Source organism: Neoarius graeffei, chromosome 27 (assembly GCF_027579695.1).
Source record: "Neoarius graeffei isolate fNeoGra1 chromosome 27, fNeoGra1.pri, whole genome shotgun sequence".
Taxonomy (NCBI): domain Eukaryota; kingdom Metazoa; phylum Chordata; class Actinopteri; order Siluriformes; family Ariidae; genus Neoarius; species Neoarius graeffei.
In genome coordinates, this window is record NC_083595.1 from 6,008,688 (window position 1) to 6,030,114 (window position 21,427).

A 21,427-nucleotide genomic window follows, 5' to 3' on the forward strand; every position below is an offset into this window, starting at 1 on the left:
GTGACTGACTTAAAACTGCAGATCAGGTAATGGATTAGAACACACACCATAATGGGACACTTCTATACAAATGACTGCACTTCTAAAGACCCAGCTGTCAAGCTCCTAAAATTTGCAGATGACACCACGGTCATTGGGCTCATCCAGGATGGTGACGAGTCTGCATATCGGCAAGAGGTTGATAGGTTGGTGGTCTGGTGCAGTCAACACAATCTAGAGCTAAACACTCTAAAGACCATGGAGATGGTTGTGGACTTCAGGAAGTACCCCACAGTGCTGCCCCCCCCCCCCCCCCCCCCAACACACACACACAATATCCAACAGCCCTGTGTCACATGTGGTCTCTCAAGTTTCTGGGATCCATCATTTCCCAGGATCTGAAGTGGGAGTCCAACATCAACGCCATCCTTAAAAAGGCCCAGCAGAGGATGTACTTTCTACGACAACTGCGGAAACATGGCCTTCCACAAGAGTTTTTAATCATCTTCTACACTGCTGTCATTGAATCCATCCTCTGCTCATCCATCACAGTTTGGTTTGGAGCAGCCACAAAACAGGACAAGCACAGACTACAACACACAATCCGGTCAGCGGAAAAGATCATTGGTGCCCCTCTGCCCTCCCTTCAGGACCTGTACAATGGGAGGACCAGGAAGCGGGCAGAGAACATTATCAAAGACTCCACATATCCTGCACACACTCTCTTCAATCTCCTTCCCTCTGGCAGGCGCTACAGATCCCTGTGCCCCAAAACAACCAGACGCAAGAACAGCTTCTTTCCCACTGCCATCACTCTCCTGAACTGTGGATAAGTGGGTCATCCCCACTTGGCCATCCACCCACTTCTGCCAGTGCCTGTTGAGGTGTCCATGACCATGGCAACCTTGATTGTGTGTGTGTGTGTGTGTATCTTGTTGTGGATGCTACAAGATGCTTGAATTTCTACTGCATACTTGAGTATCATGCTATAGATGCACAATGGTGTAACATAGGGAAAAAAATTAAAAATTCAGGTTTTGATTTTATGTACTGAAATAACTATTAGGCACAATTTTTACAATATCTATAAATTAGCTGTTTTTACCCATTTTAACCTTGAAATCAGCATTTTAATGATTACCCATAATGCATTGTTTATCGCGCTAAAACAAGCAAAAACGTCATAAGAGAGTGGAAATACTACCTTCACGTGGCGTCTTTCTCGATCGCACGTGCCTAGAAGCGTACCTTCTAGAACAGTCCTGGGTGGTCACGGACTGTCACGTAGCCTAGTTCGGTTGTGAAACTCGCTAGGATGGAGTATTTTCGTGAGTTTAGTGGCAAACTTTTGCGCTGCAATTTCTCTATTCTCGAAATCTGTAACCTGAAACCCTACAAGAAATGTTTCATAATGTTTGGGATTTTGAAAAATGCTTCTAGCAAGTTTATTTCACTGTATTTTTCTGTGAAACTAGGCATAAATCATCCTTAAGTGATGAGCGTGACATTGTTATTTTGGTATAGGTCACGGAGTTAGTTGGAAGCGGGAGAAATGAGAGTTTCTCAACTACAGCAGCACTTCTCACCATAGCGTGTTTCACAGCGTTTGGGATTTACTAAATCGACTAAATCTCTAGATCTACTGAAGCTATGAGGATATAAATCACCAGGATTCTAATTTACTGGGTGAGAAGTATTATATATATTTTTGAAAGGTTTATTCGCGCTACAAGTCCATGAAAGTTGGAATTGTTCATGAAGGGGTTAATTAGATTTTGATAGCGTGACGCACACAACAAGCAAAAGAAAAAACAAATTTTCTTCCGAATTTCCTTGCTTTATCAAAATTATTTTTTGATACATTAAAAGACTGTGTTTATAATATTTAAGCGATTTTTTATTATAGAGAATATTTGATCAAAACTTTCAAAACAGCATTCAAAGTGATTTTTCACGGGTGTAAATGTTACGCGTGACGTCCATAATTACGTTAAATTTTAAGAACTAAAATTCTGTTAAAAATTCTAGATTTGTGCTATCATTCTGGGGTTTTGCTGAATAATACTTTAGGGAGTTCTCTTACAATGCTGAAAATTCAATGAGTTTTGGTGAAATTCTAGAAAAAGTTATTTACATTTTAACGCGCCTGATAGCGATTGTACTCACACAGCGTGCTACTCATAACTTACCATTCCTATATACATCCTGCACACTCCACTATTACTTGCACTTTACATTCCACACCCACCACTTGGCCTGTAATTTAGGTCTAATTTATGTCTTAACTTATGTTTTATTTGTTTATTGTATTATTTGTACATTATGTTGATATGTGCGTATATGTATATTGTTGCCTCTATTGTACAGCATATGTCTAAATTTTTATTTGTCTACTAAATGTCTACTGTTAAGTGTATAGAGTTAACACCTACTGAAGTCAAATTCCTTGTGATGCAAGTATACTTGGCCAATAAAACTGATTCTGATTAATAGTTTCTGTTTATTGATACAGTTTTATTGAAAAATTATAAATAATTAAAGCATCATGATCATCATAAGTATCTCTGCATTTTGATAAACTTTGTTCATTCCTTTCCTTCCACTGAACCAGTAAATACATGGTAATAAAAAGGTTATGGTCAGGACAAGTGAAAAATTTTGCTGTTTATCCAACTGGACAAAGATTAAAAAGTTAAAGGTGCTGACTGCAAAGTCAGCTAAAAATTTTTTTTAAAAATTTTAATTATGCATGACATTTTCTTCTGTCTTGCAAGAACAATATCATGTGGACGAGATGTGATCATTTTGATGTCCTGAGGGTCGCTTTTCTCCATTTTGGGATTGTTTTCCTCCCTCTTGAGATAAACAGCATGGCGCTATGGAAACAGGAAACAGCCGAACACGAGTAGCTTTAACTAATTAGCAGAACTATGGAACTGCATCACGCCAAGATGGCGATGCGCGGAAAACATCGTGACTCTGCATCGACCTCAGAGAGTTTTGAGTCACAGGGATGTAATTTGTGGTTGACATTCGTGAATAGATCCGTCAAACCAAAGATGAATATTTATATCTTTTCTCTGTTCCTGCTTTTGTGTTCTCGTTTCTTTCTCTGTAAGATCAAAACATTAGGTGTGTAACTCCATACTCACTACCGTGGAGTCGAGCCCATGGGTTCTAAGGCTAAGATAGCTAATCGCTAGCTAGAATGATTTAGTTACCTGTCCAGAAAAATGACGTCATCTAACGTCGCTCTATCTTGCAGTTGCACTCACGAGGCAGGCTTTCCTTTTCTTTTCCGCTGGAGGGAGAGCCGAGTCTGCCATGTTTGCCCACGCCAACTTGTTTTGGTTAAAAGTAGCTCAAACACGCCCCACGGTGGTCACATGAAATTGTTGCTTACTTGATTCGTCAATCGCCGGAATCGTAAAATACGGGACGCTTTTTATTTCATCAAAACATTTACACACAGGATACATGGTGTGTGTATCAGGGCTTTACATTAGCACCCGCCAAATGCGGGTAAAATTGGGCTTTGGCGGGTAATAACTTTAGTCTCACTAGCCACTTTGGCGGGTGGTTTATTCTGTGGTGTGTCAATACATTTTAATTGTAGTTTTCTCTGAAGGCATCTGATATAATAAACACATTGCAATGTAATATTACGCACCTACAACTCCCATGAGCACCTGCATAAACATTCTGACAACACGTTAGAATTGTTTAGAACGTTCGTTCACATCTCAGATAAAATCAGTGATGCGGTAACCTGCGGTTAATGAACGAAGCAACAAAGTTGCTGACGACTGACAAGCGCACTATGTGGCGGCATATAGCTGGAGTTTCAAACCCTGCTGCTCAGGGAAAAAGGGGCAGAGATGATCAGGGCCGGAGCAGCATTTTAAAATCACCGAGGTCCGTGATGTACAAAGCGCGCGCCGAAAAATATTCGATATATTTAAATGAGAGGGCGAATTACACGTCACACAAGAGATCTATTCCTGAAATTACTTTTAATGGTGTTTGAACTGAATATCATCAGTTTTGAAAAAAAATCATGTATGTGGCAAGAGTAAGAATAATTTAAGCTTGTTTAATGGTTTGATCTGGCCCAAGCAATGAGGACAAAAGATCCCCTCACCATGTAGCCTATGGAACTGAGATACATCAACAATCTGGTATCTGTTACACCTACGCAAAAAAAATTCTGGGAAAAAAAAATCAGTATACACCACCATGTTTTAGGCAAAGTTATCCAAGGCAAACATAAGTTGAAACTTTCCACTCTATTGCTTTGGCTTATCGAATCATTTATTTTTAAAATCACAAACAAGGTAGGCTACAACTGCGCTGCTTCGAAAATGTCAATTTAACAGCTTGATGAAAGTGCGCTGATGGTTACCATGGAAACCTCGTGTCTCCTGCACTGCGTTCCTCCCCCAAGTCGCGCGCTCATTCGCTTGTGTGTTCTTGGTCTCAGAGCCGTGTGCACAAAACAGACACAGAAGACAGAATCAACATTTAACATAATTAACAATTCACTTTTTACGGAGACGTTTTAATGTTCTTTTTTTTTAATCCAGTTGAATATTTAGCACACAAATGTATTTTCAGCTCTTAAAAATGACTGAGGTCCGGACCTCGGTGGCCTCATAGCTGGCTACGGCCATGGAGATGAACAAGAGACTAATAGGAAGACAAGACAGTTCAATGACAAATGGAAGTTCGGGTGAGATTGGCTAGTTCATAGCAAAACCGAAAATACCATGTACTGTGAAGACTGTAGAAAGTCTGGCAAAGACAGGCATCAGTAATTTTAAACTCAAAACTATAAAGGACCACGAAAAGTCAAATGCACACATCAGTACTATAACATCAAAACCGGCAAAGATGGTTGGTTCACTACAGGACAGCATTGCTTTCAAGTCCCTGGCTGTTATGAAGTCAGCTGAGCTGGAGAGGATGGAGCTGCTGTTTAGACACATTCACGCGATTGGAAAGAAGTTGATCTCGCCCCAGCTATCAATTTATGGCCTGCTGGAAGCCTCAGGTCACGAAGACCTTTTTTCATGGACCATTCAGACTCCTCTGATGACGAATGTAATGAGGACATTTAATGTCTCTTTTTACACATGTTCACACATGCATCACACTCACACACACTAACAGATCAGGGCTCGAAATTCGCGGTGGTCCGGTCGCCCGAGGCGACTTAATTTGTCATTTGGCGGGTAATTCCTGTCACTAGCCAGCCTGGCTGGCTAGTTGAAAATAAAAAATATATATGAAGTGAAGTTTCAGACTAGGGCTGTGCAATATATCGAATATACTCGTTATATCTCCGAAAATTCTGTGCGAGATACATATAATTATTATATCGTAACTATTGAGTATTTTATGGTCATCTGCCGACTTGCGTTTGTTTCGTGTTTGTTTAAAACATTTTCCGGTGGTTTTCTCCCTGTCGCTCAGGCAGTAACGCAAGAGGCTGCCTAAGGGTAAAAAAACAAAACAAAACAATAATGTCACACACTCGCCAACCAATCCCGGGCGACATCTCGGTGCTGAAAGGAACTTGCCGGAAGATTTTCTAGTTCCAATTTACAGCGCTGACTCAGTTCGTGCAATCGCTGGTGTTGCATAGGCTACTGTGTAAACTCCGTCAATTTCAGCGACAAATTAAAAATGGAAGCGGACGAACTGGTTCTAGTAAGGGGTCAGTCATCTGGCATTTTTTTGGATATCGCGAGGAGGACGTGGAACAGCAAATGCCAATTTGTTAAGTGTGGAAAAAAAAAAACCTATCAAAATACTCGGGTCTTGAAATAAATGCACATTAGTCATGAACAATTGTAACTACTCTCTTTTGCGTTATTTTTGACAGAAGTAAAATTCATACATGAACAAATTTTGGCGAGTTGATTTTCTGTTTGGCGAGTTACTTTGGAAGGTAACTAGTCCGGCTGGCTGGTGAAAAAAAATATATGAATTTCGAGCCCTGTAGACAATACATAATATACATAATACTTGATAATACATAATATACATAATACTTGATAATACATAATATACATAATACTTGATAATACATAATATACATAATAATACTTGATAATACACATAATACTTGCATATCAAAACATGAAATGTTTTTCAATGATAAATGTTTTGAAGTGGACTTTTAATATTAGAATCAGTTCAGTTGTACTGAATGTTATTTTTCATATTATACGATATTTCATATTGTAAGGGGCTTGAATTTGAGTTCAATAAACAGAATACTCTGTTTATATTTTTGTCTGAATTGGTTGAATGTTTTCATATAGGGAGCTCCTTAACAGCACTGAATACTTGAGTGCTACTGCAGAGATACATTATACGCTGCCATTCATAATTAAATCTAGATCTTCCGAACTTTAACGTATCACGGTGAAGAAAAAACTGTGATTTCCTGGCAACAAAATTGTGGCTAGTGAAAAGGCTGAATGGCTAGTGACTCGGGAAAACCACTAGCCACAGTGGCCAGTGAGCAAAAAAGTTAATGTAAAGCCCTGGTGTGTGTGTGCACAGCAAAACATCTCGAAACTCCAACAGCAATAGAAACAGAATATTTTGCCCAGAATTCAACTTTGCAGTTAGAACCTTCAATGTTGAGCCCTGACATGATGCCTTTTATTTAATTTTGGTGTCTTTCAGTGGAGGCGATACCATACAGTTCTTCAGCTTCTCTCTCTCAATTTGAACCTGAAAGACTAATTATGTAGAAATTGAGTTAAAAAAAAAGTGTTGCTCAAGTTTTGTTTTTATGGATTTCAGAACTCCAAAACTGTATCATCAGTACATGGAAACTTTTCCCATCTCTTATTACAGAAAATGGAGAAAAAACGGAATTGGCAAAATCACAAAAGGGAACTGGCAATTTTAGAAACGGAAAATCATCATCCCTTGTATACATTCTCTTATGAAATGTTTATAACAGCCTACCAAATATGAACCGGATATCAATTTCTGTCTAGAATGTTCATAATGTGAAACTCAGAGAATAGAAAAGGTTTGTACGAAGGTATGCTTCATAACGTCCTGTTTTTCTTGCGACAGTGCTTACATACAAGTTGCGCTTCATGTTGTCTTCAAAAGACCAAGCTGTACAGGAGACTGCACACCAGCAGGAACATACTGCTCGCTCTTCTCGTGCCATCACCAGTTTTGGGAGCAGGAGTTGGACTGATAGAAGCTTCTGGATGCAAAAACAATCACGGAGAGAAATCAATTACTTTGTGACAGATACAAAACAAACCCACAAACTCTTGCAAATGAAAAAGCAATGTGGAAGTAAGTCAAGGTGACTGGTCTCATCGAATGAGTTTTAATAACCGATCTGGATACTGACCCTGCAGTGTGGGAGACTGGTTTGTGAAACTCGGAGGGAAAAATCAAAACTGAGTTGAGGTGTGAAAAATACTTTTCTAAACAATGAGGAGTCAGGTTGTACCAGCAAGTAATATGGGAGGAGTTACACTTGTGTCTAATTACTGGCTGTCCATTAATGTGCGTCTCTGTGTCTTTTGGATGGCCAGTAATGAGAGAGAGCGTTGCATTCCCCAATGTGTGTATATACATGTACTAGTAATCACTGAAAAATGCAAGTACAAATAAAGCGCACCTTGACCCATCACACCTGTCACCAGTTCCAATCTGTCCAAATCTAAGACGGTGTTCTTCTCTCGAATAATCAACATTAAAATGTCTGTTAATCTAAACACCACTACCTTTTAGAATCAAAACACTGTAATTGTCTGTGTACTACTGAAAAGATGACTTGTACAAACCTTTAACACTCAGTTGTACGTTCATCTCCTGTCCGGATTTAGGGAAGTTGCAGGTGTAAGTTCCCGAGTCTGAGAGTTTCACACCCCTCAGTTCGATGGAGAAGTTTCCCTTTGCAAACTCGGCTGAAAAAACTCCAACTCTGCCTCTGTATTCTTGACTCTGGTCTTGAAAATTCTCTTTACCTTTGATGATCTCCAACACCACTTTGTTTACTTTGTTTACTTCATATCGCCAAAATACATCCCCAATCTCTGCAGTGGGTTTGGTGGAACAGGGTAAGATGACTGTATCACCTACAACAGCTTTACAAGTCTCTACAACCTGTACCATCGCTGAAACAACAACATGCACAGACAAGAAATCAAAGGTCGGCGTAATCTACTAACTAACACCACCCTCCCCTTTCTGGTTGTTTGTGTATCAGCAATGAAGAGGCGTGTTCATTTCTCACCATTGTCTATCAGCAGCTGGATCAGGAAGAAGAAAACACATCTGTGGAAAAAGGAAAGTGGAATTGCAGGATTCAGTTATTCTATGTTAACAGCACAAGCCAATGTTACAGTTTTCAGTACAACAAATTGCAAAAAACTGCTGCAGCGTCTGTGCAAGGGTTCGAAATATTCCATTTGGGAAACTATGATAAAAATCATCTGTTGAGGGAACTAGGGCTCGAAATTCGTGGTGGTCCGGTCACCTGAGGCAACTTAATTTGTCATTTGACGGGTAATTCCTGTCACTAGCCAGCCCGGCTGGCTAGTTGAAAATAAAAAAAATATATATGAAGCGAAGATTCAGACTAGGGCTGTGCGATATATCGAATATACTTGATATATCTCAAATTCTGTGCGAGATACATATAATTATTATTTCATAACTATCGAGTATTTTATGGTCATCTGCTGACTTGCATTTGTTTCGTGTTTGTTACGTTTGTTTAAAACCTTTTCCAGTGGTTTTCTCCCTGTCCCTCAGGCAGTAACGTGACAGGCTGCCTAACGGTAAAAAAAACAATAACATCACACACTCGCCAACCAATCCCAGGCGACATCTCGGTGCTGAAAGGAACTTGCGGGCAGTGTTGCCAGATTGGGCGGTTTCCCGCTCAATTGGGCGGTTTTGAATTCTACTTTGCGGGCAAAAAATGGCTTGGGCTGGTTGACAAAAATTGAGCGGGTTTGACGTTAGTTCGGTGGGTTTTTATCAGATGTTTATAAATATTTCGCACCAACATTCTGTGAGAGAATGCAGCCAGAGACACTTATATAGCCTTAGAAGGACTTTGATGCAGCACATTCTATGTACTATCTACGTCCGCTAGTCTACATCCAATCCAATCCATATTAAACACTTCTGTGACACAATCAGAGATCGTGGGCATCACACGACACAGAGTGCAGTTAGTGAACGACGGCTAGTCAAGATGCCAAAGTGGGCAAAATACAAAAAAAAAAAGTACAGAAAGGAGTGAGAATGCACCAAGAAGAGGTAGGATAACTTTACAGAACACCTGTTGAAAAAACTTTGCACCTACTGTTTCCCACAAACTGTGTTCGGACCATTTCACTGAGGATTCTTTCAACATTAATACTCAGGTACTGAGTGATATTAATTGCCAAGCCAAATTTAAGAGGCTACTTAAAGATGGAGCCGTTCCCAACGTCCCAATTCAGGAACAAGACGGCGGAGTGAAACTCGAAGTGCTACGGCTACCACTAGGTGCATTCGCTAAGCGACTGAAAGCCGAGGTAAGGATTAGTATTATAATTTTGGGTGTATCAATTATTGATTATCATAATTCTGACTCATTTGAAACGAGTCGTTTCGCCATTTTGAATGTTTTCATCTCGGACTCTGGAAGCATTGTATCTCAATCAATCTCGAAAAATATCAGCAAAAAAAAAAAAACTAGCTTGCAACGGACTTTAGCTAGATCTATGATGAACTTTCAATGTATGATACAAAAATAATACTTCTTTCAACAGATCATTAGCCTTTGAGCAGAATTGTTTTTAACTTACCAGGAAGTGTTATCGAGCCGACCGCTTTCAGTTTCATGGGGATTGAATGAACTCTTATGGTGATGATACACGGGGCAACTTTTTGGGCAATGTTGCCGAGCAATGTTGCTGGGCAATTGCGTTTTGACTCTTTTCTATTGAGATTGGGCAACATTGTTTCTTTCTGAATGGTTTTGATAATCTCTGGCAACTTTTTGAGATAAGCCAATCAGAACGCGAGTATCGAGTCATGTGACCTCCGGTGAGGTTCGGATCAGAAATTTCAAACAAATATGGCGGCCGCTCAGTGTCAGTGGAGTGAAGAGATGGAGAGACTCCTCATCTGTTTTTATGCCGGTAAGTTATTTTAATATTCTATATGGAGGAATTTACCTCACCAAAGCTCTAAAAAACAACAGACAGCTTGATTAAATGGTCACAGCAAAAATTAAGACATCGATTTTTTTTAGCTAACTGTAAACTGCCGTTGCTAACTGTTGTTGCCCATTGTTAGTTGCCCTGAAAAGTTGCCCTGTGTCTCACCTAGTTGCCCGTTGCCAGCAACATTGCTCGGCAACATTGCCCAAAAAGTTGCCCTGTGTATCATCACCTTCACTCTCAGAATCATCTGACCCGTCAGAGTAAAGACAAGATCCATGTTCATGTGAATTTCCAGCTATCGGTTCGAATTGATAGGGTCTAACTTCACATCTCTGTGAAACATCGGGAATATCACTGCCGATGGTGTCCATTTCGGTAACCTGTTTACATTAGATACCCAAGCGCTGGCTCCTTGGAAAGTTTTTGTGATGTCACGGGTCACGTGACCACCTAGCTAATTAACGAATCATTGTTTTACGCTGATGTATAAAAAAAGTTGAATAATGTGATGATTTTCACATTTTTGACGCCCTGCAGGGTCATTCCATGTCAATTCACACACCCTCCCCAGTGACACCTCTTCAATTTGCCTGATACTTATTTTATTAGTGCCTTATGATGTCAAAAGAAAGAATCCAAAATTTTAGCTTCCTAGCTAGAACAGTTTTTGAATTTTGGCCCTTCAAAGTTTGGGTGCCACGCCCACTTTTGGGGTCCAGGAATTGTACACTTAATTTGCAAGCATTTTTGGAGGCCCATATTTTTTGTTCTAAGGGGGATATAGACCTCTAAATTGCTATATCTATGTATTCTGGCCCTGTCTATCAGATTCTGCACCTAAAAATAGCACAAGTTTACTAACTTTAGAGATATTAACCCCTTAAAAGTGGATTTTTTTTAATGACAATTTTTTTTTACATTTCAGGGGTCCATATCTTGGAAAGTTTTTGTGTTGATAGGGTTTAAACTGATTTATCATCATATTTGGGAACTCTACTGTGTACTTAGAGAGTTTCAGGGCACTCAGAGCTTTGGTGGGGGTACAGGAGGGCCCCAAATATGGCTTCGGGACAAAATTACCATTTGGTACGCCCTACTTCAGGCCATTAGTTGGCCATGTGGGCACATGATGACTGGAATGAGCCTATAACCCTATCAACAGACACCTTTTATCAAACTTTTAAGCCAATAAAAACTCTGATTATCCAACTCCTTCAAGATAAACTAAGCATTTGTATATGGTACTATTTTTGCATATTTTCTGAAAAATCCTAAGTCCGGAAAGTAGGTCAACTGTTGTTTTGACTGCCTGTTCATGTTTAAGGTAGTAAAAGCACACCCATATAGTGATTTTAATCTATGGGAAGATTATTTATACCCAATACCCCATTAGTTATATTGACAATTACAAGGGATAAACCCTTTCCCGGCTGTTTCACGATGCTGTTTTTTTTTTACATTTGACACCTTTCCCTGTATCCAACCAAACTCTGACCACTATACACTTAATAGTTAAATGCATCTTTCAAACAGGAAAGGGAAAGATGCAAACAAGGGGATGATCCCAAGAAAAACATCCTGGTTGCTTTACTACATTTGGTCTGACATCCGATCTGGAAGTTAAACCTAGACTCATCAGGTTCTCATCTCATCTCATTATCTCTAGCCGCTTTATCCTTCTACAGGGTCGCAGGCAAGCTGGAGCCTATCCCAGCTGACTACGGGCAAAAGGCGGGGTACACGCTGGACAAGTCGCCAGGTCATCACAGGGCTGACACATAGACACAGACAACCATTCACACTCGCATTCACACCTACGCTCAATTTAGAGTCACCAGTTAACCTAACCTGCATGTCTTTGGACTGTGGGGGAAACCGGAGCACCTGGAGGAAACCCACGCGGACAACATGCAAACTCCACACAGAAAGGCCCTCACTGGCCACGGGGCTCGAACCTGGACCTTCTTGCTGTGAGGCGACAGCGCTAACCACTACACCACCGTGCCACCTATATATATACATATATATATATATATATATATATAAAATAAAATTAGCATATCAATTAGTAAAAAAGGGAAATATATATATATAAAATTTCCCCTTTTTACTAATTGATATGCTAATTTTATAATATATATCTCATCTCATTATCTCTAGCTGCTTTATCCTGTTCTACAGGGTCGCAGGCAAGCTGGAGCCTATCCCAGGCGGGGTACACCCTGGACAAGTCGCCAGGTCATCACAGGGCTGACACATAGACACAGACAACCATTCACACTCACATTCACACCTACGGTCAATTTAGAGTCACCAGTTAACCTAACCTGCATGTCTTTGGACTGTGGGGGAAACCGGAGCACCCGGAGGAAACCCACGCGGACAACATGCAAACTCCACACAGAAAGGCCCTCACTGGCCACGGGGCTCGAACCCAGGACCTTCTTGCTGTGAGGCGACAGCGCTAACCACTACACCACCGTGCCACCCAAAATTAGCATATCAATTAGTAAAAAGGGGAAAATATATATATATATATATATATATATATATATATTTCCCCTTTTTACTAATTGATATGCTAATTTTCCCCACATGAGTGGCTAGGGGCCCCTTCCCCTTTTCTTGAAAAAAAAAAACCTGATGAGTCTAGGTTTAACTTCCAGATTGGATGTCAGAACAAATGTAGTAAAGCAACCAGCATGTTTTTCTTGGGATTATCCCCTTGTTTGCATCTTTCCCTTTCCTGTTTGAAAGATGCATTTAACTATTAAGTGTATAGTGGTCAGAGTTTGGTTGGATACAGGGAAAGGTGTCAAATGTAAAAAAAAAACAGCATCGTGAAACAGCCGGGAAAGGGTTTATCCCTTGTAATTGTCAATATAACTAATGGGATATTGGGTATAAATAATCTTCCCATAGATTAAAATCATTATATGGGTGTGCTTTTACTACCTTAAACATGAATAGGCAGTCAAAACAACAGTTGACCTACTTTCCAGACTTAGGATTTTTCAGAAAATATGCAAAGATAGTACCATATACAAATGCTTAGTTTATCTTGAAGGAGTTGGATAATCAAAGTTTTTATTGGCTTAAAAGTTTGATAAAAGGTGTCTGTTGATAGGGTTAAAGGTTCATTCCAGTCATCATGTGCCCACATGGCCAACTAATGGCCTGAAGTAGGGCGTACCAAATGGTAATTTTGTCCCGAAGCCATATTTGGGGCCCTCCTGTACCCCCACCAAAGCTCTGAGTGCCCTGAAACTCTCTAAGTACACAGTAGAGTTCCCAAATATGATGATAAATCCGTTGAAACCCCATCAACATAAAAACTTTCCAAGATATGGACCCCCAAAATGTAAAAAAAAATTATTGTGTCATTAAAAAATCCACTTTTAAGGGGTTAATATCTATAAAGTTAGTACACCTGTGCTATTTTTAGGTGCAGAAGCTGATAGACAGGGCCAGAATACATAGATATAGCAATTTAGAGGTCTATATCCCCCTTAGAACAAAAAATATGGGCCTCCAAAAATGCTTGCAAATTAAGTGCGCAATTCCCGGACCCCAAAAGTGGGCGTGGCACCCAAACGTTGAAGGGCCATAACTCAAAAAACGTTCGAGCTAGGAAGCTAAAATTTTGGATTCTTTCATTTGACATCATAAGGCACTAAGAAAATAAAAATAAGGCAAATTGAAGAGGTGTCACTGGGGAGGTTTTGGGCATTTGTGTGAATTGACATGGAATGACCCTGCAGTGATTTAGATGGCATTTCTTATGTCCTTTATACATAATTATACCCAGAAAAAAATCCATGTCCCATATCCTTTAATTTCAGGGGCACTTTAAACTTTGTGTAATTCATAGCAATTTTTTTTGCACAGTCTATACTAGTATAAGATACCAAAAACGCAAGCATTCCAGCTGGCTTTAACACTGTGCCACTCCTAATAGCTGTAACTCAGGTAATATTAACTCAACTGGAGTCTGAGTCCAGGTTAACTCCCTCAGTAAAGGACCACGCCTTTGCAATACTCCAAGGATGAAAAAGTGTAAAGGACCTGTTGGGGACATGTTCTGCAAAATCACATAAGGATCTCGTTTTAGAAACTATGTGGGAGGGAACGGTGGTTGAATATAAACCTGAACCTGTGGAACTCACACCTGTGAGACCTGTCTAATCATCAACCATGTTCATTCCTGAGCTGTTTTCCCAGACAGCCATCTTAAAGCACCACAGAAAGGTCATGAAGGCCAACTGCACCTGCTTCTCATCCAGCCAGAATCCAGCCCAACCTTCTTTACTCACAGAACTTTAACATTTTAAAAAATATTTACTTATAAGTCATCTTTTGGTGGAATATGGACTCAAACTTTCAAAGAAGAAAGTGGTCACTCTGTACTTAATTGTTTTGAAGTAAGGACGACCGGAAATACAGAAAGACAAACATTAGTTAATGAATTAAGACATTAATTATTCTTATAAACCCGATATGACATGTTTAAGACAGTGGACGCGCTAATTGACTGACAGCAATTTAAAACTGTAGTTGTCTCCCTCCAGTGAAAGGGCAGCTCTTTAGCTAGCATAGAAAGCATTAGCTGTTAGCTAGTTTGGGGTTTTTCCGAACAAGGCCTCACTGTAGTTTGTTCAGTCAGTGACTCACAACTGGCCAGTTTTACTCGATACGTACCTTCGACTCATGATGTAGAACACGAATTTTTTAAAACAAACAAAAAAGCTCTTTGTGAAACAGGAACAATACCAACTAATCAAATATAATGTTCGCTTTCTCTTTCGTTCTTCCGTGCTCGTATGCTAGCATCTAGCTCGCGAGCTCATTACTGCCACCTACAGTATCTCCTGGCTAAGGCACTTCTGCATACTGAGTGTGTGGAAACTAAAACACCACACACAATTATTTTTGTGGTTTTCTTCTTCTTATTATTACTCCAGTTCGTCTCGAACCTGAACTGTGGAGACAGGGCGATAGTCGCACAGATCTCCTCCAGGTGAACCGAGCCTTGTTTGTCTGATGGGGCGGCACTGCTCATGTTTCTGGATTGTCACTCATGAGGCGAAGAAAAAAGATAAGATTCTTCCCTCTACAGCTACTTTGGCATAAAAATTATTAAAAGAATCAACAAAGCTCCACCCACTTACATTTTTAATGTTAATGTGCATCAAATGTTCATCAAATTATTGCTAAATAAATAACTTGGACAGTGTATCGTCTCTAAAAAATAAAGCAACCCCAGGTCTAGCGCCCCTGCTGGCTGCCTGCAGTATCGTGTGTACCATCCCCAGGTGTTTGAATGACAAAACAGAATTTTTTCCCATCTCACTTTACTCATCTAAACTGTCTTTCCATCTACAGTGTCTCATCCAAACAGCTAGTTTTCCCTATGCTGATATCTGCATGTTTTCCCCCTAGAAATTATTTATTTACATGACGTTATTCTAACATATAAGAAGGTGTGGGTACACTTGGGAATGAAGTGACTGACAAACAAACCACTAACCAGTGTGTGTGAGAGACATCACAGGGTGAAACAGAACAAACTCCACCACAGTGTAGCTGCTTTCATGAAGTCCTTTTGGAAACCGACTCTGTAAAACAGCATAAGGTCATGAGCACTGTGTGTAGATTTATCTGTTAAATGGATTAAAAAATTTTTTTTTTACTTCAAAATAGAATTAATGCACATAATTATGCTCATAAATAAAATGAAGAGCACCTTAAAATATCAAAGTTTGATTGAGATTGAACAGGTTTTATTCTTTACACTAATGAAATCTGTCACTGTTCACACGAACACACTTTTCACACTAACACATACTTGTAGAACACACACCGGTGGGTCCAGAAGTATTTGGACATTGACAAGTTTTGTAATTTTCCCTCTGTACCTCACCACAATGGATTTGAAATGAAGCAATGTGACTGAAGTGGAAGTCTGAAACTGCAAAATGGCTGAACATTGTTGTAGCTCAGTCCAGTGCAACATATGTCAGACACCGACTGTGTTTACATGCATCGATTTTCACCAAACTGAAGGAATTCATTCCACCTGCAGAATCTGAATATACCGTTCTAAAGAATTAATTATGGGATGTTTCCAAATTAAGGTGTGTATATGGTCCATTAATTTGATTGGTTGAGCAGCATTTGAAAAGTGCTTATATTGGAGTATAACCACACCGGGATGGGTTCTGTCATGTAATTTACAACATCATGGCGATACATTTTTCATGAATTAAACTTCTGACTGATAAAATATGAAAACTTGTTAGTTGAAGATGAAAAGGAAGAAGGGAAGCCAGTTTCATTGGGTGCATCTTTAACCATAAAGCACAAATCATTGTTAGCTAGCTAACTAGAAGATTAAAAGATTCTAGACACAATCCCTTTCAGAGTACAAAATGCATGTAGAGTCGAGTCGAGCTGGTACCATGCAGTGGAAAAGGGCTATTGAGGTATTTCACTCACGTGACCAAGTCATGTGATGCTGCCATTTTGGACGGCACGGCTCGAATCAGTTTGAATGCGAGGAATGCGACAAACGAAAAACATAAAAGAAAAAGGAGCGAGATGCAGAAAACACCTTCACTATCCAGCGACGTAGGGCATTTACAGGGTGAGCAGAGGGAGAGGTATTTGCAAAAATTGAGGTTAGCAGGCTTAGAGAACGACGTTTACCTGCTTCCACCAGGATTGTTCACTGACGTACGGAAGTACACGAAGCCCTCGTCTTTACCTGACTTCGGCCCACATGATCTGTATACCTATGTCGTTAAAAACCCATCGCCATACACAGGTATTGATCTGAAAGCGTATACGAGTTTGGATGCCTACAAATATTTTGTGTCAGGCTGGGTAACATGCCTACATCAGCGGGTCGTCCCTGGAGCCGGTGGTCGCCATCTGATTACAGCTAAGGTTTGTTCACATTTTCATTTACTTTCGGTCCTCAGGATAAACAAAATGTTATTAAATGTCATTGAAATAACTTCTTAGTCTGTTGAGACATGGCCCGTTATAAATTTGCTGTTACCAGGCAATGACCAAGAACTGTATTATTAGGGTCGGTGTAGTTGTAGCAGTGTATTAGCAACTAGCTGTTAGCACTAGCTAATGTCAACAACATAGTAGCTGGTATGTTACTGTAGCAATATTTATGTTCAGTCATTTGGATGACTGTTAAAACCTTTCAGTCTCAAGTTTTTCCTTTACTGGATTTACTAGTTTACTGAGCTAGCGCGCTCGGCCAAGCCGGGAGCCATCGCGTGCTCGCCGGCCAAGCCGGGAGCCATCGCGCACTCGCCGGCCAAGCCGGGAGCCATCGTGCGCTCGCCGGCCAAGCCGGGAGCCATCGCGCGCTCGCCGGCCAAGCCGGGAGCCATCGCGCGCTCGCCGGCCAAGCCGGGAGCCATCGCGCGCTCGCCGGCCAAGCCGGGAGCCATCGCGCGCTCGCCGGCCAAGCCGGGAGCCATCGCGCGCTAGCCGGCCAAGCCGGGAGCCATCGCGCGCTAGCTCAGTAAACTAGTAAATCCAGTAAAGGAAAAACTTGAGACTGAAAGGTTTTAACAGTCATCCAAATGACTGAACGTAAATATTGCTACAGTAACATACCAGCTACTGTTGTTGACATTAGCTAGCTTGCCGTCCAAAATGGTGGACACCGGGCATCACGTGACCCTGTGACGTCAGGTGAAATACCTCAATTCATGAGACTCTATTAGCATTCCTAGCAGTTCCTATTTTTGACCACTAGGTGTGCTGTATAGAGCTACAACGGCCAGTGAGCAGGCAAACAAACCAAAGGATCTGTCAAATAGCAGAAATAAATAGCAAAAGTGATTTGGCATGTTTGCTACCATCAGCCTCATTGCTACAAATAGCCCAGCATAGAGATAGAAAACTTTAATATTATTATTAGCAGTAGTACGTAGCACTATTACTTATATTGTTTAAACACAATAAGGTTAATGGTGATTTCTACTGAAGCCTACAAGTCTGTTGGCTTTTCTGTGAAAAACTGGAGGTTGTGAAAGTTAGTGTGGTTGTTTCATTGCATGTGATTCCAGCCACAAAAGTAGATTTATTGAAACTTTAGAAAACAGCAGGTACCATGTTCCTTTTCACACAAGGAAGGAAAACAAAATAGTTTAATGATCATGTATTTCACATGCTCCCTCACAGGGAAAAAACAAACAAACCCCACACTGTGTGTTCTTTTAGCTAATATTCAACTAATGTTGGTTTAGAGATTTCAGATTTGTGATGGCATTTTAAACTTTAACCATCCAAACTTCAACAGAACTTGTTGAGGTAAGTTAATATCCAACTTGCTAATTCACATTAAAATAAAGGTAGCGTTATATCTCTAATATTGTTGGAGAGGTTTGAATCTAAAGCTGATGAGCACTTACAGGGAAAAGTTTATAAAGTGACTGAAAATATAAATTAAATCTAAATCAGTTTTTTTATGGTTCAGTACAAGAAACTTTGGCAATACCACAGTTTATAGAGTATCATTTATTTCATAAATACTCATAAGCAAAAAAAATACAGAGAAAGTAAATAAAATACATGCAAATACTTCATCAGATATGTCAAAGAACATCATGAACCTATTCAAACCTGGCATTAACATCCATCCGTGGTGCTCAAGGTCAAATCAAGGACAGAACTTAATACTGGTGTGTGTCTCAGGGTTTGATCACTCAAATGTGGTGAGACATTCAAGTCGTCACAGAACACTTGTTTCAGTCTCAATTTTTGTCTTCATCCAAAACCAGGGCAGAGTCACTAAAGCCCAAGTCTAACTAATGACTTGTAACATGCTGTAAAGTGTTTATACAGGCCGAGCCTAATCTAAAATCCTTACATAGCTGCCTCGTTACTGATATAACAATTTGATCAACGTTTGTGATTGGATCCACATCAGTGCCATTCCGATATACGACATCAATACACTCACCACCCAGGGATGAGTATATTCTGGTGTTATGGAACATAAAGATCATTATAAATAGCCAGAAGATTTAAGAAAATTCTTGTTTAAACCCACCCAGTTTTCACATGATCAAAAATATTGGAACATGTAGCTGACATGTGTTTCTTGTTGCCCAGATGTGCCCTTTGAGTTTGACTTTGTAAACATTTACTAGCGCTGAATGTCTAGTCTTGGATTAAGCCCTAGGTTTCACCTGTAAATACTGCGTTTGTTGTTAAAAAAGATAAACCAACATGAAGACCAGAGAGCTGTCTGTGGGAGAAAAGCAAGTCAAATGTCTTCAATGTCCATCAAAAACAAAAGAATTGGCTTTGCTGTTCCAATACTTTCAGAGAGCACTATATGTTAGGGATGATGTTAATTTTCCGCGATCATTAAAATAAAATTAAATAAAATTAGAAATCGTGGAATCGCTGGTCTGAAACGGAACCGCCATCCTGCAACGGAAAACAGGTTTTTGTCGGCATCCAGTTTCAAAACCCGAGAAATTCAATCCATGCAGCTATACAGCGAGGGTCGGGGGGTTTTTTTGGCAAAAAGAAACTGAATCTTGGTGTAAACTGGGTTGTGAACAAACCATCAACGTCCCACCAATGACACAAGGGCTTATGATCAGTGCACACTAACTGGATAAAAAGATATCCGGGGATTATAATCCGGGGATTATAAGTGGGAATGCCTCACTACAGAAAACACAAAGCAGCTCACAATGCTGATGTATAATGGTGATAGAGACTCGGTTTGGGTGAATCCTGCTGAAGTGGTCTCTCATCCGTTTCTTCATCAGTGATCAGTTCAGGTCAGGGGCGTGGCCACCGGGGTGGCCGGGGGTGGCATTGGCTACCCCTGAAATTTGGTTGGCCACCCTAAGTGGCCCCCCCTCCCCACCTCAGTAAGGGAGAAAAAAGGAGGGTTTAATTAATTGCAAAATTTATTTTTCCACGCATATGTATAAAAGTACAATTTAAAAGTGTTTTGATGTTGGGCAATATTATTTTTAATTATTTTGTACGCAACAGTATAACTGCTTTTGCAAATAGGTTATTGGCCGCACAGGAAGAACGTCAATTTCATCCAATCACAACAGAAGAAGTTGGACCTCTTTCATGTTCAAGCTGGTATGGTTCCTGAGAACACCACCACTGCGGTGGTTAAACACAAAGATTAATTAAGGTAAGTGAGAATGTCCAAAGTGTGAAAAAAGTGTGAATGTTAGTGTTTAATGTATTGGGAATTTTGCAGGTGATTAGGTAACGTTTGTGTAGCTGAAGTTAAGGAGCTAACGCTAGCAACATTAGCTCGACAGTATGTTATCAGCATTTAGCTGTGCAGTTATGTACTCGCGTATGGGTCCCAAAAAAGACGGTTCGAGCAGGAAAATAGAAAGGTCGCACATGTGCGAGTACCGAATTCAGCCCATTCATTCTCATTTTTCTCCAGGAATGAATTCGTGCAAAGAGGATCTAAGTACAGTAACTTTTTCGCGCATAAACAAACTTCCCTTTGGCACACCTCTAACACAGCCTGGTAGATTTGACTTGAGTCAGGTCGGTGTCCTGAGCAGCCGCCTGAACTAGGCTACGTCCCTCGAGGGAAAAAAAAAAAACACGCAGCCCCACATGCAGACAGTAGCCTCGTCAAAAAATATCACCCCATCGCGTTGAGGCTGAATGTCTTTGTCTAAATTGTTGTATGCACCATGTAGTTTGCCATCTCATGTCGTCATATCTCCATCTTTGCATCCTCTGCGTTGTGTTGCTGGGCACGGATGTGCTCCGATCAAATTGCCATGCGATCTAAACTGTAGGCTACTGTAGCCGTCAACCTAAGTAAAAAGTTAACAAAATGGTGAAGTTATGGGGACATAAAACTAACTTGTGAACTTAAAATAATGCCATGCCGTGAGAATTTGTGTTTGTTTAATCTTGATAGGCTACATCAATCACTCATCAGTGTCTATGTTGTGAAAATACTTCCCCCAACTGAGCATCCTTTCCTGTCCTCCTACTTCGTGCTTATTGTCGGCTTGGGTAAAGTCAGTTTTATATTGGACATTTATTTAAGTAAATATTCAAAATAGAAACGTGATAGACCTACATCTGAAAAAATGTGACACATGAGGATTGTGGCACATGAGGATATTTGTCTGTTTCAAAGTTGGTTTGACAAAAAACAAGTGTTATTTTTTCTGACAGATCTCGCTTGTATGTTGAAT

The 21,427-nt window shown here is 40.3% G+C and overlaps 1 protein-coding gene across 1 annotated transcript; it reads right to left on the reverse strand.

The window, feature by feature from the left end:
* Nucleotides 1–6,233: 6,233 nt before the first annotated feature.
* On the reverse strand, nt 6,234–15,017 carry LOC132874937 (butyrophilin subfamily 1 member A1-like). The gene is made up of 4 exons (XM_060911437.1): nt 14,886–15,017; nt 8,261–8,301; nt 7,809–8,141; nt 6,234–7,216 (listed from the first exon to the last, which is right to left on the reverse strand). The coding sequence occupies exons 1-4, from the start codon at nt 14,894–14,896 to the stop codon at nt 7,110–7,112; spliced, it is 492 nt and encodes a 163-aa protein (XP_060767420.1). The 5' UTR covers nt 14,897–15,017; the 3' UTR covers nt 6,234–7,109.
* Between the last annotated feature and the right edge of the window lie 6,410 nt (nt 15,018–21,427).

Coding starts and splice junctions, on each gene's coding strand:
- LOC132874937 (XM_060911437.1), bottom strand. Junction 8,142..8,260: donor CCAGCTGCTGATAGACAATG/GTGAGAAATGAA, acceptor TTGTTGTTTCAG/CGATGGTACAGGTTGTAGAG. Junction 7,217..7,808: donor CGTACAACTGAGTGTTAAAG/GTTTGTACAAGT, acceptor TTTTGCATCCAG/AAGCTTCTATCAGTCCAACT.